The sequence below is a fragment of the Oculina patagonica genome, chromosome 3 (assembly GCF_052425735.1).
Source record: "Oculina patagonica isolate OP01 chromosome 3, crgOcupat, whole genome shotgun sequence".
NCBI lineage: Eukaryota > Metazoa > Cnidaria > Anthozoa > Scleractinia > Oculinidae > Oculina > Oculina patagonica.
Window position 1 is genome coordinate 22,301,444 of NC_135760.1, and position 21,634 is coordinate 22,323,077.

A 21,634-nucleotide genomic window follows, 5' to 3' on the forward strand; every position below is an offset into this window, starting at 1 on the left:
AAATTGAAACCATCATGTCATTAAGTAATAATGCAATCTCGACAACGTTCTAGATATTATATTATGCACACTAATACAGCTCATGCAAGCCCTGTGACTTACACAAACACAGTCGGACTGAGTGCTACTTAAGTAACTGCTTCGTGGTTTCTGCTGTACTGAACCCTGCCTTTCAAGGCAAAGCGCCCGATTTTGAGCTTCTCGAGCTTCTCAATGTTCTTGTTTCGATTTGCAATCAAGTTGGCCGAGATAGCTCAGTTGGGAAAGCGTCAGACTGAAGATCTGAAGGTCCCTGGTTCAAATCCGGAGAACTCGTATGAGTTCTGAATAATCCCGGGTCTCGGCAATGATTTTTTTTTTTCAAAATAAATACTTCGTATTTTTGGTTTCTATTTGTTTGGTTAATATTCTCCCATTCGGTAAGTTGCAATCGAGATAAACAATTTCTTGACCAATCAGAATCGTTCTAGTTCTCCAGTAAATTAAGCTATTGTTTTGACATCCATTTTCAAAGTTGTTCAAGAATAGCTTGAATCACAAGAGACTTCAGCTAAGCTTGGCTTTTAAGCGTTGAATAAGGAGATATTTTTGATCATACGAAACAAGGTAAGCCGAGATGAGCGAGATGAAACTTGTGTCATGTAACTAGGCACGTTGTTGCAACCTGTGTTGCTATAGCGAATATCATTTGTTAGATTTACAACTAGATTTCATCTGCATACGAACCAAATATGTTTGGTAGTTTAGGGACATCGATTTGAGTTAATTCTTGTCATATTTTTTGCATATTGTGGCACTCCAAAGCTCAGACATTTTCGAAGATTTCGCCAAATTATACGAAAAACCAAACATATCATCGATCAAAAACAATTTACGAGCTCAATACGAACACCCCGTTATCAGGACGCTGACCTGTTTACACGAGCACTCATTTGCAAAATTTATTCAGCCAGTGCCTTGAAAATAAGTGAGATTCGATCACAGTAAAAACCCCTCTTTTAATTCGGTTTAAGATACGAAGGAGAGGACATACAGTTTTCATGCAACTGCCTCCGGCGTAAAACTGTTCGAAGAGTTCGTAGTCTTTTTAGCTTGCGCTCAAAGAAACGGTAATTTCACGAGTTTGGCAATAAACCCGTGGTAAACTAAAACACGAAAAGCGGAAAACTTTTCGAGCGGTCGACTTGGAATATATCAGGTCAGTTTGAAACGAGAAAGCTTTCCTATAAATTCTAAATTAATAATAAAGGGTTCAATTCAGGTATAAAGCTTTAGTTTTAAAATAGAGGTGTTCGACAAGTACTGAAGACTAAAAAAAGATGTCTGTTATCCATCGAGCTTTTCTAAACAGATCTATGCTCTATTTATGCAAATTGAGATCTTGTTAACATGCAAATCAAAAAGAATTATGTTTTCGAGACGCAACGAAGCAAAACAAAGTCATTAGTTCATTGTTTCCCCGCTTTTCTATTGCTTCCTCGGAGACTCAGGGGACAGAAAATCAATCGACACAAAACATAGTCACAAATCGGACGAGATTGTCCCGTCTCGATCATGATCTGCTAATAAAATTTTGATTTCTCTTTTTCTGCGCGGGGGGGGGGGGGGGGGGAAAGAAGAAGGGGGGGGGGGGGGGGGGGGGGGGGGGGGTTGGTTTTTTATAAAATTTATTTTTTTTTTTTATATAATATCATCCAAACGACGAAATTTGATGACTCCGTTGAAATTTTCAAAAACTGGAAACATTGCTAAAAGCGTTGATCGATCTTACAAACTGAATCACTCAGAACAAATTTAAGTTCCTGAAAATTAAAGAGTAGCTTCGTTTGAAGTTGTTGCTTTGGGGAGAGCGTTGAACACCCATTTCAGTATGCTTTTGGAGGTTGCTTGGTGACATGTAGCGGAAAGATCTCGTGACAACTTTCTGAGTCCTTGATACAATTTCTGATTGGCTAAGATAACAATCGGGAACTCACCTTAGTAGCTAAAAAAGCTTGCCCCCTTGACTAGAGAATCAATTTCTCGCATTCAGTTCCAGCAGTATAGCCAGCAGCCATGAGCAAGCACGTAATGCTGTCTTACCAGTGGAACAAGCAGGATCTCGCAGAGCAGGTGTACAAGGGTCTGCGTAGCCACGGAATCAATGCCTGGATGGACATACATGGTGGAGTCAAAGGAAACATTAACGACAGGTGTGTTACGATTGAAATTGTCCGAAGCCTTATTGATTATCAAACTGTCGTCAGTCCGACGGCAACCGAACACTTGTCGAGGGATGTCATCGGTTACATTATCAACGATAGGTGCGTCACAATAAATTGAAATTTTCCGACGGCTTATTGATTTTCAAACTGTCGTCAGTCCGACGGCAATCGAACATTTTCCGAGTGTTGACATCAGTTACATTAACGACAGGTGCGTCACAATTAAAATAAACATTTGCCGAGGTTCGTCATCAGATACATTTGTCGTTCGGCGAGTCTCCACCAATCAGATTTTAGTCGACTGCTGTCGTAACTTTTCGGCAACTAAACAGTCAATCGCTATTTGACGCTTAAGCTTGTACCTCTCGGTATTTTAATACAGTTAGAACAAAAAAACGTATGGAAAATGTTTACAGTAAATGTTTCTTTCTTTTAACACCACAAAGTCACAAATGAGCTAATTATACCTGTTTTCTGTACTTAGTATGGCAGAAGGGGTGGACGGAGCGGCCGCTGTATGCTGTTTTATGTCCACTGATTATTTCGTAAGTAATCTCGTTAATTTTTTCTTTGCCTTTACTACCTTATTGTTGCTAATTTTCGCGGGAACTTAATTTACTAAATGGAACTGGGGTTTTCGTGCCCAAAGCTTCGCCGGCTAAGAGGGACTGGCAGTTATGTGGACGAGAATGAGTTCAGACTATCAATTCCGGACAGACAAGAACAGGTGACTACAACATGAGGGATGTCATCAACTAATATAGTAATGACCCACTATAAAACTCTCAGAACATTAAAAATCTTACAGAAATCAGTAAGAATAAATATTTTGAGTTTCCGACTGGAGATTTAATACCACAAGCTAATTGGTCCTCATTTTCATTTCAGAGTTCAAGAAATTGTAAAAAGGAATTAAACTACGCCGATTCCCAGGAGAAAGCCATCGTTCCACTGATGTGCGAGAAAGGGTTCAAGGCACAGGGCTGGCTCGGCATCATTACTGCTGGAATGTTATGGATTGACTTTAGGTAAAAAAAAAGTCTTCCCTTAATTTCATTCCTTGTTGTCCTTTTACGCAAAGGGGGAAATATGAAGTTGGCAATATTTTTAGTCCCTAAAGTCCCAAAAACGTGAAAAATTTACCTACTTGAAATTCACCAATCAGAAAATTGTCCAAGAACTCACTGAAAGTTGTGTACTTCATTCTTGTTGCAAACGGAGTTCGTTTGTGACTACATGAAAGAACGTTTGTAACAGTTCACGCGGTAAGATTGTACTTGTGCAAGCGGTGGATTTGTGATTGGTGATTATGAACGCAGTAGGTTTTGCGCACGCGGTGAGGACGCGGTAGGTTTGTGATTGCGCACGCGGTAGGTTTGTGATTGCGCACGCGGTAGGTTTGTGATTGTGCACGCGGTAGGTTTGTGATTGTGCACGCGGTAGGTTTGTGATTGCGCACGCGGTAGGTTTGTGATTGCGCACGCGGTAGGTTTGTGATTGCGCACGCGGTAGGTTTGTGATTGTGCACGCTTTGGGTTTGTGATTGTGCACGCGGTAGGTTTGTGATTGCGCACGCAGTAGGTTTGTGATTGTGCACGCTGTGGGTTTGTGATTGTGCACGCGGTAGGTTTGTGATTGCGCACGCGGTAGGTTTGTGATTGCACACGCAGTAGGTTTGTGATTGTGCACGCTGTGGGTTTGTGATTGTGCACGCGGTAGGTTTGTGATTGTGCACGCTGTGGGTTTGTGATTGTGCACGCGGTAGGTTTGTGATTGCACACGCAGTAGGTTTGTGATTGTGCACGCTGTGGGTTTGTGATTGTGCACGCGGTAGGTTTGTGATTGCGAACGCAGTAGGTTTGTGATTGTGCAAGCAGTAGGTTTGTGTTTGTCACGCGGTAGGTTTGTGATTGTGCACGCTTTGGGTTTGTGATTGTGCACGCGGTAGGTTTGTGATTGCGCACGCAGTAGGTTTGTGATTGTGCACGCTGTGGGTTTGTGATTGTGCACGCGGTAGGTTTGTGATTGTGCACGCGGTAGGTTTGTGATTGTGCACGCGGTAGGTTTGTGTTTGTGCACGCAGTAGGTTTGTGATTGTGCACGCTGTGGGTTTGTGATTGTGCACGCGGTAGGTTTGTGATTGCGAACGCAGTAGGTTTGTGATTGTGCAAGCAGTAGGTTTGTGTTTGTCACGCGGTAGGTTTGTGATTGTGCACGCTGTGGGTTTGTGATTGTGCACGCGGTAGGTTTGTGATTGTGCACGCAGTAGGTTTGTGATTGTGCACGCTGTGGGTTTGTGATTGTGCACGCGGTAGGTTTGTGATTGTGCACGCGGTAGGTTTGTGATTGTGCACGCGGTAGGTTTGTGATTGTGCACGCGGTAGGTTTGTGTTTGTGCACGCAGTAGGTTTGTGATTGTGCACGCTGTGGGTTTGTGATTGTGCACGCGGTAGGTTTGTGATTGCGCACGCAGTAGGTTTGTGATTGCGCACGCGGTAGGTTTGTGATTGCGCACGCAGTAGGTTTGTGATTGTGCACGCGGTAGGTTTGTGATTGCGCAAGCAGTAGGTTTGTGATTGTGCACGCGGTAGGTTTGTGATTGCGCAAGCAGTAGGTTTGTGATTGTGCACGCGGTAGGTTTGTGTTTGTCACGCGGTACATTTGTAACTGCGCACGTGGTAGGTTTGTGTTTGTGCACGCGGTAGGTTTGTGATTACGCACGCAGTAGGTTCGTGATTGTGCAAGCAGTAGGTTTGTGTTTGTCCCGCGGTACATTTGTAACTGCGCACGTGGTAGGTTTGTGATTGCGCACGCAGTAGGTTCGTGATTGTGCACGCGGTAGGTTTATGTTTGTCCCGCGGTATGATTTGTAACTGCGCACTTGGTAGGTTTGTGATTGTGCCGCGGTAGGTTTGTGATTAAGCACGCAGTAGTTTTATCGATTTATGATTGTGCACGCTGTGGGTTTCTGATTGCGTATGCGGTGGGTGTGTGTTTGTGCACGCGGTAGGTTTTTTACTGCGCACGCGGTAGGTTTGTGATTAAGCACGCAGTAGTTTTATCGATTTATGATTGTGCACGCTGTGGGTTTGTGATTGCGTATGCGGTGGGTGTGTGTTTGTGCACGTGGTAGGTTTGTGTTTGTGCACGCGGTAGGTTTGTGTTTGTGCATTCGGTGGGTTTATGATTGTGCACGTGGTAGGTTTGTGATTGCGCACACGGTAGGTTTGTGATTGTGCATGCTGTGGGTTTGTGATTGTGCACGCGGTAGGTTTGTGATTGTGCACGCTGTGGGTTTGTGATTGTGCACGCGGTAGGTTTGTGATTGCGAACGCAGTAGGTTTGTGATTGTGCACGCTGTGGGTTTGTGATTGTGCACGCGGTAGGTTTGTGATTGCGAACGCAGTAGGTTTGTGATTGTGCAAGCAGTAGGTTTGTGTTTGTCACGCGGTAGGTTTGTGATTGTGCACGCGGTAGGTTTGTGATTGTGCACGCGGTAGGTTTGTGATTAAGCACGCAGTAGTTTTATCGATTTATGATTGTGCACGCTGTGGGTTTGTGATTGCGTATGCGGTGGGTGTGTGTTTGTGCACGGGGTAGGTTTGTGTTTGTGCACGCGGTAGGTTTGTGTTTGTGCATTCGGTGGGTTTATGATTGTGCACGTGGTAGGTTTGTGATTGCGCACACGGTAGGTTCGTGATTACAAAAATGATGAAAGAACTGTGAAGCGCAAGTATTATAATAAAACATTGAAACAAAAGTATCAACTTTGCGCTGAAAATAATTAAAATCGCAGACTTATCGAGATGACTATGTCTTCAGTTGCCTTCATCTGTCTTGGACATATGCGCGCAATTGTAAGTTAATTATCCTTGAACTTTTAAGCCCCACACAGATAACATACACCAATATGCCGTCAACACTATGACCAGAAATAGGGAAATGATTCGCGACAGGGAGATCTGTGCTCTTTTCCACCGATCGATTTGTGATTTGTGATTAAGCACACGGTAGGTTTTTGTTGCGCATGCGGTAGTTTTGTGACTGTTCCCGCGGTATGTTTCTTGACTGTTCACGCCGTAGGTTTGTGCCTGTGTACACGGCGTCAAACGCGGTACGTTTGTGACTGTGCATGCGGTTTGTTGGTGACTTCAGCTGGGTGCATTGTACATTTGTCTCTGGAGGCAGAAGTGAAGAGTCAGATTACATCGGAAGCGTATGATTTTTCTTAAATTTCTCTGTCTTCCTTTTTCTGTAGGTTCTTAAAGTCCGGTCCCGTTGTGGCAACCTGCTTTTATTTGTTACGACTCAAAAAATAACTAACCCACATTTAAAAAGGCTCGCACAAATGTAAATATGGGTTAAAAATTAAAGTGATCTTAGGGACTGTCGGAGTTGACAGTCCTGTTATTATACTGTAAAAGTAATAACAAACACATATAAGGTGGATGCGTGTTTAAATGTAAATATAATGATGTGAAGCGCGGACCACAAAAAGTCACATCCTTCCCCAAATTGTTGAGCTGAAACATGCTCAAATTGTGGGCAGTGGAAAGGTAGGGGACAGCTCTAGTCTTCGTCTAACACACGAAATTGGTACATTAAGTAATATGAGCTTTCTTTTGTGTTGTTTAGAGAGGGAACCCAATTCGAGAATTCTTTAGAATCCTTGGCAAAGGAGATAATTAACTCGCTGGCGAATGAGGATGATGTTAAGATGAACCCTTCTGACATGTCTGAAGCAGCTGCCCCGCAAGCTCGACAGATCGATATTAGAAAGAAACCTGGAAGAGCCTTCTTGCACAAGCTTACTGGGAAATTTCTGGCGGAATCAGGTACTGAAACCTCTTTATTGATCAATTAAGGTTAAAGACTAAAACACGCAAAGAGATTTAGCATTAAAATGCCATCACTTTTAGTCAACTCAAAGATAAGGGAGGTTTTCTCTGAGTTTAACCACTGTTAGCCAAGAAACTCTTGTTCTGGAAACCAGGTGTGGCGTCTATTCTCAGGAAAAGAATCTACACCTTAAATTGGTACATGTGTATCTCTTATTATGTTTTAGAGTACGACTAGTCCTTTAATTTTTATGGAAAGACGAGTGGTTCAAAAGCGCGCGAAAATTACCTTGTGCAACATGCGTAGCGTTTCCTCGTGCAAGGTGACTTTAGCGCATGTGACTTGCCCGTGCGAGGTGACTTTAACACACGTGACACGCACGTGACTTACGTGCTCGTCCACTCGACTAACATTGAGAAAAACAGAGTCTAATCGCAGTATAACTATTTTGTAAACTTGGTCCATCATACACTAATTTGTAACTCAAGAACAGGAAAGTAAGAGACCCCAGTGCATGTTATGAAGTATTTCAGTATTCTTCAACTTTCTTTCCACGATAAATCAGCTGATTTGGTATCGCCTTTTATCACATTCCAGGTCAAGTTAAGTTTCATCCAGCGAGTGGCAATCGCAGTACTTTGGTCATGAGGGACACAGCTGAAGACACAAGCTACTGGGTGGAGGAAAAGGCTCCCAAGTCGGAGATTCATTTCTTCAAAAACTATGCCACCAACGGATACTTAGGTAAGTGCATTACTTAAAGGGAATATGTCACGAATTTTAGCCAAAATTTATGCATGGAAAATGACCATCAAGTTCAGTGAAATATAAAAATAACCTCTTAAAACAGTGAAGGGACATTTCACTAACACAGCAAATACAAAGGTACGGATGGCCAAGAGCGACGAAGATTAAAACGGATTGCGATTTGAGTTTTTGAAATATTGTTGAGCTGAACAGTTTTCAAAGTTAGCGTTGCTTGTAACTTTAAATTTTAACGTCCGGGAGACAAATTTTGTCATTTAGATCCATAGAAGTAATTATTAGGATTCATAGGGAGTATTTGGCAAAACGAAATAAAATAAACTTCACTCAGTCGTGACACAGTCCCTTTAATTTAAGAATTCAAAATTACATTGTAAATTTGAATTAGAATATATGAAGAATATTGATAAAACGAAACTATAAAATTACCAAGTTTTAATACGTTGACTTGTCCTAAGTACTTTATCCCTCTTGTAAACACCACTTCCAATAGTGTGGACGTTTATGTGTAACGATATGTAAAATGCATGCAGGTTGGAACAAACTAAAAATGGCTATATTTAGAGAGAATGCCACATCAGCGTAAGCTAGCGCTAGTCATACACTTTGAAATATAGTATGCACACCCGCCCCAGGGCCCCCCGCCCCCAGAGCGCAGGAGAGAGAGACCCGGGAACGAGGTTGAGTATGCTAGTTTAATGGTATTTTATAAGGCCGCGTAATATAGAATAGTGGACCCGCATGAAACCAGCTAGAGCTGATGTGGCTTCCTCGCGAAAAATTGTAATTTGAGAATTAACACAATAAACCGTACCGCTTGAACCACAAGTACTGCTGAATGGCTTTCATTCAAATGATAATAAGGTCACATCCAAAGATTTAAAAGTTGAAGCAAATTATACAGCAAACAGTAACATATGACAGTACTGCTCAGTAGCTTTCAATTGCCTAATGTTTCATCAAAATTAACATGACTTAAACTAACTGGAGGCTTGACTTTGGGCGTGAAATAGTTAATGAATAGCAGGGTAACTTTAGTTCCCTGGGGTCAGAAAATCCCCCTAATAACTCCCTACGCTACATTCCTTGACAGGATACGACCCGAACGGCGATTACATCTACACCAAGGCCCAGCATTACGGAGCGGAGGAGTGGATCCTAAAGGCTGATGACCAGTCCACTGACGGTCGCCGCGCTGTGGTGCTGTTTGCAAACTTCGGCAAGAAGTATCTGGCAATTAGGAATGGAAAGCTCACTGGAGTCGCGCAATATTCAGAGGACTGTGTTTGGATTTTGGATTAAAATTTTGACGATGCTTTCGTCGCTTTAGACAACGTAAAGACATGTAATCAGGATATTCGCTTAAGACTTGGATGTAAATTAAATTAAACGTAGTTAGTAATACACAACTTGTTTATTTTGTATACTGTCTTTTTTTTGGCTCGTGCAGATTGACAATCTGCCATTATAAAACACTCTATCTGGGTGAAATATGGGGTTACGAGAACGTCGGATTAGAAATACGCATATTTTTGATAAATGAGCATAATCTGAGAATGAGGGTCCCCGAAGCACTAAAATAATGGCCCGTTAAGTTTTATACTTTATGGGCCCAGAATCTTACCGGCTTTTTGGAGCCTAAGGAATGCTTATAGATCGTAATACATAATAGATCGTGCTGTATAAAAACTACTCTGTCACTTCTTAGTCTCTCAAAAATGAAACTGTTTTCGGCCCTGTGTTTTTGAGGTGAAAAGACATCTACCGACACAGCAGAAACCAATACTCTTTAAATAAATAGAAAGCAAACATTTGCAAACGCAGTCATAAAATAGTGATTTCACTTATAGTTAGCAGTATTTACAACAAGGCCGGAGTCGAATTGAACTGTGCCGGCTTCGTCTGACGCACCAAGAATGTTACTCGTTCCAGGGACCCTTTTCATTTTCCCTTAGCAATAGCTGTGCGTTTATATAGTACAAAACAAAATGCTCTGAAAATATTTCAAAACAGGAATTTTACCGGTGAAAATTCACAAGCCGGCGAAAAGACAGCTCGCCTCCGGTTTAGTGAAGTAACTTTGAATAAAACTCGATTTCTTCCGGTGTCAAGTCTCGCATTTTAGCAATATGATCAGACGAGCGAACGATATACCGCTGGACATAATCTCGAGTATCGCTGTGAAGTTTCCATTTGTTACAAGGGCTGTCGAAACCGCTTCGTTCTTGAGCGCGCCGATCGGTGACTTGGAATCGGTTCTCTTTCCATGCGCCATCTTCCTCTGTGAATTGCAGCTGAGTTTTTGAAGGAGCTAGAAACCTTTCCTCGCCAAGTTTTTCCACAGACGTACAGCTACCACCCCTTGGTACGCCTCCCAGCTTTTCGTGTTTAAAGGGTGTTCTTCGCGCAGGAGGTGTTTCAGAGGATACTTTTGGCATAACTAACAACTCCTCCAGGTCAATATGATCATTTAAGCTTGGATGACGCAGCTTATAACCCACCAGACCTGGAGCGCACACATCCGAAAAAGTTTCTTCACATAATTCAGGATCAGTGGCCATGTTTTCTACCGATCTTGTGAGTTCTTTTAGTTTCGCGCCAATAATTTTCAAAGGCAAGGACGTCTTTCTTGCCGCAGATCGATTCATATCTCTAGTAGCTCGCAATTGACTCAGTTCCGTGATTCCTGGACAGCTGTATTCCCTTTCCAATCCATATTTCTCTGACACGGACAGTCCTCGTGGGACATGCACTCTTGACTCCCTTTCTTTCATCTCTCTCAAAAGCCTATCAGTGAATTTTGTTGTTTTTAAAAGAAATTCTTCTTCTGCTGCGGATGATGAGAGGTTTCGTATTTCCTTCTTCATTTCTTTGTTTTCAGCTCGTAGTTCTTCGATCTCCTTCAAAGCGTTCTTTAGCTGTTGCTTCAAATCCCAGACTTCCACACTCATGGTTTGCGGCAAGAACTCTTTCTGGTGTTCACTGCTTTTCCTAACGCCTTTTGTTGCGTCGTTTTCTTTATTTTTGGAACTCAAGCGCCCCTCTTCCAAAGTCTTGCAATTTTCCTTAAGACCTGTTCCTGAAGCTTCCTCTCTTTTGATAAAATCTTCCAGACCTTTCTTGTCTTGCACTCTTTTAGTTCCGCTTGTGACGTCATCTTTCTCATACTCGTTAAAGAAACCTTTTGGATACAATTCTTGCTTTTTACCGTCGTTCCCAGAAATCATCGCGGCGCTATGATCACGAGCCATCCCATGATGCATTAACAACTTGACAAGATTTTCGTCTGTGCTATTTGAAGTGTACCCAGACGAAACAGCCTCGGGGGAGGTGGGTGGGGACGATTCGTCGCTGTTTTGTGCGCATATTCGTTTATTTTTACGCGCAGAAGAAGGAATTGGCTCCTCTAATATCTGCTGTCGCCTTTCATCGACATTTTTCACATCTTTTGCCAGAACATGGTTCAAGTTTGGGACTGCCGATGCGCTTTCTTGAACTTTACAAAGATCTTCTTGAATCTTTTTGGATTCTTGTAAAGTTTCTGTTATTTCTTCCTGATTTTCTTCCTGGCTTTCGAAAGAAAGGGTAGCGTAGTTGGAATCATACATTTCTGGCGACGAAATCTGCAAAACTTCAAGATGATTATCTTGAATGGACGAATTTTCCTTGGAGAAATCATCGCCCAACTCCGAAGATGAACTCAGGGAAATTTCTGTTAGAGAGAAGCTTTGGCACAGTTCTTCTTTCGACGAAAATTCGTGTAAACTGTCCTCCGTCGATAGCAGATCATTTTTGTTTCCGTCCTCTAGATTACTTTCATCCTTTTCAAGACAAGATAAAACAATGTCGTTGTCGATAGCGTTAGAATTGTCTTGTTTGTTTACTTCACCCGTTTCTTCTACATGACATAGTTCTGTAGAATTCTCGTCCTGTTTCCTATGGCTGTCAGTTTCATCTTGGCTTTCTTTAGCTTTCCTTTCTTCGGCTTGTACTTTCAGCTCTTCTTTTAGTTCTTCCATTTCCTTCTTGACCTTAGCTAATTCTTCTTCGACTTTTTCTCGCTGCCTCACAGCGTTTGCCAGTTTAGAGGTCAATGTACTAACTTGTTGTGTTTTCAAACTCTTTGCGTCGCTTGTAGCTTTCTTTTCTTTTTCCAATTGTTCCTTCAACGCATTCACTTCGGTTCGTAACTCTGCAATAACTTGTTGAAGAACCTCTATCTCTGACGGACCTTCCTTCTTTCCTGAATTACTGAAATCTTCAGTTTTTTCTAAGCTCTGTGAAAACAGAAACCGACAGTAAATTATCACTTATTACCGTGAAAACTGTTTTGTAATTTACTAGTGGTGGAAAATAACAAATGCTTTATATCCCAACGACCTGTTATTTAAAAGTAACGTTTGTGTTGCTGTTCATAAACACATCGAGTTTTACTGTTAACGCCTAATTATCGAAAATGAAATTACATGTTCCTTGAAATGACGTCAATCGCACCTCACAAGAACGTTTCTCATAATATAAAAGTTTTAGTTTAAAATTTAAGTGTGGCTCGTAAAACTGTGCCAATCATTTACTTTTCGTGGAAAACAGCCCGCGGTTATCAATTTGCAACAATATGTATGAGACTAAGAAATGACCATTGACTTGTCTTAAAATTAAAAGGCGGTTAATACTATTTTTACGGTCTTGTTTTCAGTCCCACTTTTCAGTATACGATGAATTTTTTTCCCTCCAACACATTTGGCTGGAATGTAAAAATATAAGCGATGTTATTGGTTCAGAATCTTATGTTGGCCGCAGAAACTACGCTTTCTGGTTGGGTGTTTCTAAAAAAAAAAAAAAAAAAAAAAAAAAACTATATATATAAAAAGATATATAAAAATATTGAAAGTTTGGGAGATCTTGTAACAGTAAGAAAGTTGTATTTCTTACTTGTGATTTTTGCTGTCACAGAAACACGGAAAACTTTCATACTTGTTAGATAGGAAGAATCACTGGGCTTGTACAGAAGTGCCTGAAATTTAGCGTGAATTTTCTCATATGAAATCCCTTTTCGCAAAGCAACTTGGGTTTAAAAAAACACTATAAAAATAAAACTAATTTTTTTTTTTTTTTTTTTTTTTTTTTTTTTTTTTTTTTTTTTTTTTTTTTTTTTTTTTTTTTTTTTTTTTTTTTTTTTTTTTTTTTTTTTTTTTTTTTTTTTTTTTTTTTTTTTTTTCGGCGCAGAATATAATTTTTTTTTTTTTTTTTTTATAGTATAAAGATTTCCTGGTTCTTGCGGCTTGGTCATATTGTCATGGAAACTGTTCCTCGTCGTTTCCGCATTAGAATCAATGTATTTTCGAAGTATAGTATAATTATTCATTTAATTCCCCTGTTAAACTGGGGCTGACTAACACAGAGACTATCTTAACACAGTGCTGAGTGAAATCACGAGTCGGACTGAACTCCAAAATTTTCCAAACTTTTCCTACGGACCACACAGCGTATCAAAATGAGAACATTGGGTTTTGCTATTTAAGGCCGGTATTGACATTGTTGTTGTTTTAGTTTTGACATATTTCAGTTTATAAGTACGCTTATACGCAGCATCAAACATTTTGGCAAAAGGAGAAACTAATGAGTTAATTTATCAGTCAGGCCGGTATATGAAGTTGTGGCATCTTATTAACAAATCTTTACTGAACTACTAGCTTCCAAAAAAGCAGTAATTCTAGAACACTAATTAATTTTCGCCCAGTTAGCTGGTTTAACTCATTAGTGTTTATATTTATGCACAATAAAGCACTTACTTGTTGTTTACTCGCTCGTCTTTTCACTCGTTTTAGCATCTTGTTTACAGACAACTGTGACTTTCCTTTGCAGCTGACTAATTTATCCAACTTTAGACCCTAACGCCTCAATCTTTTCACCCCGTTTCCTTGTGTTATTTCGCAGGGCCTTAGTTTCAATAATAGGTTAAACCTGCCAGAAAGAAAATCGACTCATTATAATTAAGTTTTTTGCAATACATGCGTCGTTTGTTACGAAACAGTTACTTTTTTGCCAAAGCAATAATTAATCTGCCTTAAAAACTGACCAGGTGCCACGAAAGTAACGCGGATCAAGAACTAAATTAGTTCCTTGTCTCAAAACGTATATCAGCTCTGCTTCCGACAAACATCACTTAGCAGTCATTACAGTTCATATAAACAAACCTGAGTTAGACAAAGCGAGGGAACACATTCAAATACCTGTTTTCGACTTTTCTGCAAGGCTAGCACAAGTCTGATTCCAGCGTGAAATTGCAACTCCTAACAACGATAACCAACCATGAGGCAAGTTAAAGTATTCTGTCGTTAGAAAGTCAAAGTTCTTTATGTAGTGTACTCTTCAGAAACAACCACGACAAGATATGGCGTGGTTCATTAAGTGTATACTCAGACAACAAAAGCTGAAATTAATTTACAGTGAGTCTTTTGGAAGTCAAATGCGGCACTCGACTGTTATGCAAATAACGTTTTTATTAGCGATAAGCGAAATGAAAGTAAGCACAAACTTAATCCAGCCCTATTCATAATGTCTTTACAATTAATTATTTACGAAATCCACCCTTGCTTTAATTAAGAAAATTCGGCGCGTTGAGCTCGCAGAAAACAAACAGGGTTTTGCTGGGCCAACAAAAGTTGATTAACTTTTCGAAAGGGTTACTTTATGTGCTTTATCTAATAGATGTAAAAATTGCGACATGAAGGTACACCGAATGACGTTTATTTGACATCTCATCTATCTATGTCGTGGTACGGTATAAATTAGGCCCCGTCCACACTGACCCGGGTAAAATTAAAAACGGAGAAATTTAAAAACGCCGCGTAAAATGTTTTCCGTCCACATTAACCCGGGTAAATTTGTAAACGATACGCTTCTTTGGTTAGCGTTTTTGAAAAGTTCCGTTTTCGGTGACCGAAAACGCCGGTTTAGTGTGGACGGTTGGCCTAACGGGGGAAAAAGATGCGTTTTCAAATTTACCCGGGTCAGTGTGGACGGGGCCTTAAGTTGCACTTAACATGTGAATTTTCTTGCTGTTGTGAAAAACAAATACATTTCTTGCAAAAACTTTCGGATTATTTCAATTTTGGACAAAAAAAAGTGTCCGAAAATAAAACCGTCCGAAATTTATAGTGTCCGAAATATTTACAGAACATACAGTATAACTGTTTTAAGTTCACAAAGAAACTCGATATAAAAAAGGAAGGGTTTTGAGATGGTAGAAATAGTGGAAGCTGTAACTAAGGAGCTAGAACCAGATTATCCTTTTGAAGATCTTGTTGCAGATCATTAAGCCACTTTGAGCTCCAAAGCTTTATAGAGCGAACTCTAGTTGAGACACGGCTTGAGATACGTAACGGTTTAATAGTATACGTATTTGTCTTATTTTCGCGTCGGTGTATCTGTAAAAACTTGAGGGTGCAGTAAAACTATTATTTTCACAGATGTTGTTTCAGTCTTATTCGTGTTTTGTAGGCGTAAATTGAGCTGTTTCAGCAAAGTGTCCAAACTTTTTGTCCGAAATGAGATAAAAAGGACCTTTCAAAATATTTCGAACAGACCCACTCAACGGGCGAATCATTTCATAAGTAGAAAAGTTTAGAAACAAGATGCATGTGAAAGGGGTACCATTTTCTATCAAACGAATTACCTTTCCGATCAAAATTGTTAAAAAAGGTTCAAGGTTTGGACCTTGGGGCGAGGTCCCCACCTCCCCATGAAAAATAATAGCACACCTACCCCCTCCCTAACAGGGTAACTACACGATGCAATGCCGTAAAATTCCGGTTATAAGCCCTGGGCTTATACAACTTCGTAAGGGGTTTTGTGTGGGCTTATAAGCGGAGGGGCTTATATCCGGGAGGGCTTTTAAGCGGAATGAAAAAAAAAAAAAAAGGTTTCGAAACGAGCCACGGGAGTGTTGATCGAAATACGTTTTTAGTTGAAAACGCATAATAAAGCAACATTTAGCCCTGTTCAGTACTGTCATCCGGCAGTGGGGGGCTTATATCCGGGGGAGCTTATAATCGGATGTTTCCAGGTAGATGGGCCTATAACCGGGAGGGGCTTATAACCGGAAATTTATGGTATTTAGCGCAGCATCGCTGACGTGTCAAGCACGTTCTGATAACTAAAATCGGGAGGGCTTGGGCGCGAGGGTAGCTGGATCAAAACGCCGGGAAGAGTGAACCGCGAACCGCAACTGTTGCGCGCAATGCTTCAAGAATAAAACGATCAGCTACTTTTACAACATGGCATTGTGTTTCTTTAATCTTTTGGGAAGTTGAACGCAAAATGTTTTTTAGTTAGCTACTGTTTAATTTTTAGACAGCAAAACAGTGACAACATTTTCACTTATTTATTTTAATTTTATTATTGTCATTAAGTCCAGAAACACCAAACGGGTGTAACCTTATATAACTACAAGGAAATTAAACTTTTTATGTAGAGTTTCCAAAGTTTTGTTTTAAATAGAGGTTTACAACTTTTGTTACCCAAAGGGAAGTTTCTAATTATATACTGTACATTTATATACAACATTTGCACTTTAGATAGAGCAATTTTCAATCGAGTGACGTAAACCAAAGTAGACAAAGTAATCACTCCGGCCAATCGCAAAGGACAAAGATAATCCAGTGGACCAATCAAAACTCGAAGTAAATACATGAATCCGGAGCAAAGCGCGGGAAAACGTGTGTGAGCAAGTCACGATTGGTTTTGGTTTAACTTCTGATTGGTCGAAAAAGTGGCGAATTGCTTTCGATACTCAAGTGAAAACCACTCTATAACTCAAAATACAACTTACTTGGCTTATAAAAACCTTGTCCATCATTATCATAAAGTCGAATCATTAAATTTAAGAATATTTCTCACTTTCAAATCTCTTCCGGGTGAAGAGCCTGCAGTCACTCACTCAATAAAAGTAGATATGAACTCCATGGCTTTCGACCAAGACCTTCAGATGTGTGCAATGGTCTCAGTGGTTTTGTTTTTTAACAATGATGTATAAGAAATGTATTAACGATTTTTTTAAACAATGATACAATGATTCTGTGTTGTACGTTTTTGTTTTAAAAAAATTATGTCCATTGAAGGGATTTAACAGTACACTCTAACTACCCATCCCTCATATTACCCAGTTTAAGCTTACTACTGGTAAAGTATTATTTATTATACACATTATAAGTGGACTACGTAAGTTTCATCTTAAAATCGATCTGTGATAAAAATGTCTTCGCGGATACTTTTAAAATTAACGCATTTTCTGTAATTTACGGTGATGTTTTACTTTAGATGGAGCGAGATCTGTTGAGTCGACTCTTGCAAGACTCTGTGGCGCTCTGTAACAAAAACAGGCAGAGAAACTGACAGTTAGGGAGTTTAAGAAAGAAACACAAATGCCCAGGGGGGAGGGGGGTACTCCGGCTTGTTAATGACGGGGATGATCGAAGGATTTTTTTGGGTTTTAGTTTTTGGCGGGTTTTTTGGGTAATTTGGCAAGTATTTTTTTGGGTGGCTTGATTTAGATAGGGGATTTTTTTGGGTATTAAAAAACGAACTAAAGTTCCTTGGCGTGGCCTTGGCGTATTTATGGTATGATGAATAAAAAAACGAGTGTTCTTTGTGTTATGTTATTGCCCCTCCTGGCAATTTAGGAGTAATTTGACAAGGGATTTTTTGGGGGGTTATTTTTGGTCCAGGGATTTTTTTAGGTAACGTCGGAAGACTTAGGGATTTTTTTGGGTCCTAAGTTTTGCCTCCATTCAATCATCCCCGTCATTTACAAGCCGGAGTATCCCCCCCCCCCCCCCCCCTGGACACAAATGTACGAGTAAAAAACCCTTCAGCCTTAACCTGGAAGGGGGTGACATGATGATGCACTTAACGTTAATTTTGAAATGCAAAACAAATTAGGGATCCAGACATATCAAGGAGAAGAAGTAGTTAAGCAAAACATTTCAGGAACCTATGTGATCAGAACCTATTTTCTCTTCAACAGATCAATATGCACGTAATAAGAATTGAGGAATTGGACACCAAAGAGAAACTCGTTCACGTGTTTTATAAAACAAATTTGCTACATCTACGTCTAGTACTACAGAAAATGTGTGCAGGTCTGTTTTGAGAATTTAAAATTCTGTCATACATATTAAGTAATCTGTATTCATTGTTAAATTTAGTATTCATCATGCAGCAGAAATCCGATCTCCTTAGGACTTACAATTATATAGATTTTAATTTGTTTTTGCTTCAAGAAAAAATCGTGATTAACCTATAAAGATTTTTTGCATTAGTCCTCTTTAATCACTTGTGATTAAATTTGTTCTACATTTGTTTTGTTTTTCTTTTGCAATAAATGATATTTTTGGATATATTTTGGGTACTTAGATTTTTCTCATAAATCATCCGCTTTATGGCTTTTTATTTCAAGTCATTAAATTGCACAAAATCTTTTATTAAAAACCTTTCTGTTCGTGTTTAATGTGCCTCGTTAAAACAACTGTGTGTTAGATGTAAAAAAAGGAAAAAGGTTCCCAAAATATCTTTCTCGCAAATTACTTATACCTCGGCATGGCGTCAAACTTTTTTTACCTGAGGAAAAACAGTTTCATTATGCTAGGAAATCACTTTTTTCACTCAGTGCTAAATTTAGATGTCATCATCGGAAACTCCATTTCCTAAACATCCCCAGTTACATGACACTCTAATTGCGTTTTTGTTTTTATTTTTCAGAATTTTCTTTGAAAAAAGTGCTTTAGAGCAGTAAGAGCCTATTTATATCTTTAACACATGTTGATGTTTTTAACGATATTTTTAGATATATTAAGTTCACAGTAGTTCAGTTTGATTACATCGTTCTGTTTTAGTTTAGCTTAGCACTTAAGTAGCCAACAGCAAAAAAAGAGATAATTTTGTCTTTTGTCGAAGTCTCTTTTTTAAAAACTACAAAGGTTGAAAAAGAAGTCTTCCCTTACTTAATACTTCCCCAAAATTTTCATCACATATGTAATGTTTCTCTATTTTTTTTTTTCTCTTAAAAAATACCTGTCACATTTATTTGTTTATTCTGTGAAGATCTCTTTTGGGAAAAACTGATTCTTAGTTTACATACTCAGAAATCCACTTGTATCTTTCCTAAATTTAGCTTTTAATGCCGGAAATCTTACTTCCTAAAATTCTCTGATGACATACCGAGCACTCCAATTTGTTTTTCTATAACTTTTATGAATAGATTTTCAAGTAATTGTTTTCCTTTCTTCTTCATAGTCAGGATATATTTAAAGATGTTTGACTTGTCGGGTTCTTTTTTATTTCCTTCCCGTTTCATTTTGATCACATTGCCCATGGATAAAGTTTACTTTAACTAAGCATCAGACAGCCACACAAAGCAATATAGTTTTTGCTTTCCTACGTTTAATAATACCACTAAATCAAACTGATTTGCCTTAGCAGATAAGCCACGTTGTAGCATAATAATATTGTATATTTTCCTGTAGAAATTTTTAACTGATTTTATTTTAATCTCAAACTTTTCAATTTTAAAAATTGTACACAGAACTGTGGTCACCTTGAAAAACAAAAGTAGTTTTACTTAACAATGACCCAAGCTTTTTATATATCTGACCTGACAAGGGACTTGCAAAGCCTGACCGACAAACAAACAATTTGCAAGATTTACTACCCGGTTCCGATTTCTCATAAAACTTTTATTACATTTCAGGTTTTTATTGCCACTTTCGTTGATTTTTATCGCAGGTAAAATTTAAGCTTTCTTTAGTTTTAGGTGATTTCATGTTTTGCATCGCCTTTGAGGCTGAGAAAAATATTAAAGCGTATGGATAAATTGTTTGATTAAGAAGACAGTAAATTCGCTAGTCTTGACTTGACACAGCACTAAACTCCTTTAGATAAGCAATATACTCGCGGTTTGGAACATTATATTATTGCTTCGTGTTCTTTATAGAAGACGAAATTCCGTGCGAAATTTTGTTCTTTTGTGCAGATTTCAAGAGTGAAACTTTATATCTTAGTTGTCATGTTAACTGTGGTTTTGTGTTAAGTTTAAAGCCAGTCCGGTCTAAATGCCTTGTTATCTAGGTTAACGCCTATTCAGAAAGTATTGCACTTTAAATATTCTCATTAATTTTTCCAAACAAAGGTTCCACCTTTGACGTCATCAAAGGCAATGTTTATATCTTTCTGGGATTGGAGGGGGTTGTGGGGGGGGGGGGACCCCGCGGAAGACTGACTTTTGTTTTAGAAAAAAAAACAACACGCATCAACTGATAAAAATAGAATAAAGAAATACCGAGCTTCGTGCTTAATTAAAACAGAAAGATTTACCTTTTCCCTTGTTCCAACGAAGCTAAATGGAGGCAAGGAATCTTCGAAATCATCTTCCATATCACTTTCCGAGAAGCTCCAATCCTCGACGCGAATCAAGGGAACACAAAATGACGAATCTTTCCTCGTAATCGCTCGTGTGTCACTCGGATAATCCTCGGCAATGTCCATTTCGCAGCCGCTGCCGTCCCCTTCTGACACAAGAAAGTCTGAATTGTCGGCGTCAACCGACGCGAAGCTCTCCGCTTCATTGTTCAACTGTTTCACACGAGCGAAACGCGGAAGCTTGCTGAAGGAGTGTCCGACCTGGTTTGGAAAAATGCCCTCGGTGTTACCAATTCCAGTAAGCTCCATATTCGACGCTGGCTGGGCTCGATACCTCGTTGAATACGAAAGTCGCTGAATGGGCAATATGAATTGTTTTTACAATCCAGTTCCTTCAAAGTTTTTGTGGTCGTCGATTCTTTTTGAGAAAGTTGCAGATGCTGGCCCCTTTTTAATACTTGGTTTATATTCAAAGGTTGTTGACGGCACAAGGAATTGATGCCTTGTGTAGACTTGCCGCGCTTCTTTCACCGTCAAGTGAACAAACAAACTAGGACGAAACTCGGCTCCCAAGAACACGAAGCGAAAAGTATACACCAAATCAGCGTGTCGCCTCTTTATAAGAACATATTCCTAGTCCTTGTTTTTTATCTCATTAATGTCTCCCCACAGTAAATAAAACAAAAATGGTTCCGCTACTCAAGTGCTCCTACGCAAAAAATTTCATTCTATTATACTCATCGTGTTTCATTGGTTCGACCAAAAACAATAATCCCAATTTCATTTTCCGTGCGTGTTAAATATGCTGCCCAGCTTTTGATATTAAAGTCTTTGTAACCAAAAACGAAAGCGACATTGAATAAACGCAAAATATTTATTCATGAAAGCGGGTCATTTTTTTAAAAAAAAACCCCTCTAGCTACTCGTATTAGTAATTTAGAACCACAAGCGCGACCAGCCCATTTTCCGGTGTCGGAAACAGTTTGATGGTAATATTTTTCTTCCGTGAAAGCCGAGGTGAAATGATAAAGAAAAGCGCTTTTGTTTTTCCGCTTTTGAGCTAATGATTTCGTGAGAACGGCGCAAACATTTAACGAAAACAACGAAAATTGACCTCGAATCCCAAATTATTCGCCGCGACATTCGCGGTGAAAATGCTGGAAAAACGGTATCAGTTTTCAGATTCTAACACCCCTATTTTCAACTTTGAAGAACGCGCTCGATTTAGACAAATTGAAGGTTCCTTTGAGGCTGTAAAACTCTTTTGTCATTCACTTTCGTTGTAAAGGAAACGGAGAAATACAAAGCAATTCAGTAATGGATAGTTTTAACACAGGCTCAAATTCAAGGGGGAAACTGAATTAATGATTTTCGTATATTTGTTCGAAGACCTGACAACTTGACCGGAC

General features: G+C 39.5%; 3 protein-coding genes across 3 annotated transcripts; 1 reads left to right on the top strand and 2 right to left on the bottom strand.

Annotated features, from left to right (window-relative positions):
* The first annotated feature begins 501 nt into the window (after positions 1–501).
* Positions 502–9,208, top strand: LOC144645411 (uncharacterized). The gene is made up of 7 exons (XM_078504986.1): positions 502–606; positions 2,033–2,192; positions 2,689–2,749; positions 3,093–3,232; positions 6,840–7,039; positions 7,641–7,787; positions 8,902–9,208. The coding sequence occupies exons 2-7, from the start codon at positions 2,056–2,058 to the stop codon at positions 9,108–9,110; spliced, it is 894 nt and encodes a 297-aa protein (XP_078361112.1). The 5' UTR covers positions 502–606; positions 2,033–2,055; the 3' UTR covers positions 9,111–9,208.
* A 443-nt stretch (positions 9,209–9,651) lies between these two features.
* LOC144645727 (uncharacterized) lies at positions 9,652–14,135 on the bottom strand. Its single transcript, XM_078505276.1, has 3 exons — positions 14,042–14,135; positions 13,601–13,772; positions 9,652–12,085 (listed from the first exon to the last, which is right to left on the bottom strand). Exons 2-3 carry the CDS (start codon positions 13,637–13,639, stop codon positions 9,875–9,877), a joined length of 2,250 nt encoding a protein of 749 aa, XP_078361402.1. The 5' UTR covers positions 13,640–13,772; positions 14,042–14,135; the 3' UTR covers positions 9,652–9,874.
* A 2,066-nt stretch (positions 14,136–16,201) lies between these two features.
* LOC144645728 (uncharacterized) lies at positions 16,202–21,080 on the bottom strand. The gene is made up of 2 exons (XM_078505277.1): positions 20,181–21,080; positions 16,202–17,176 (listed from the first exon to the last, which is right to left on the bottom strand). Exons 1-2 carry the CDS (start codon positions 20,532–20,534, stop codon positions 17,126–17,128), a joined length of 405 nt encoding a protein of 134 aa, XP_078361403.1. The 5' UTR covers positions 20,535–21,080; the 3' UTR covers positions 16,202–17,125.
* Between the last annotated feature and the right edge of the window lie 554 nt (positions 21,081–21,634).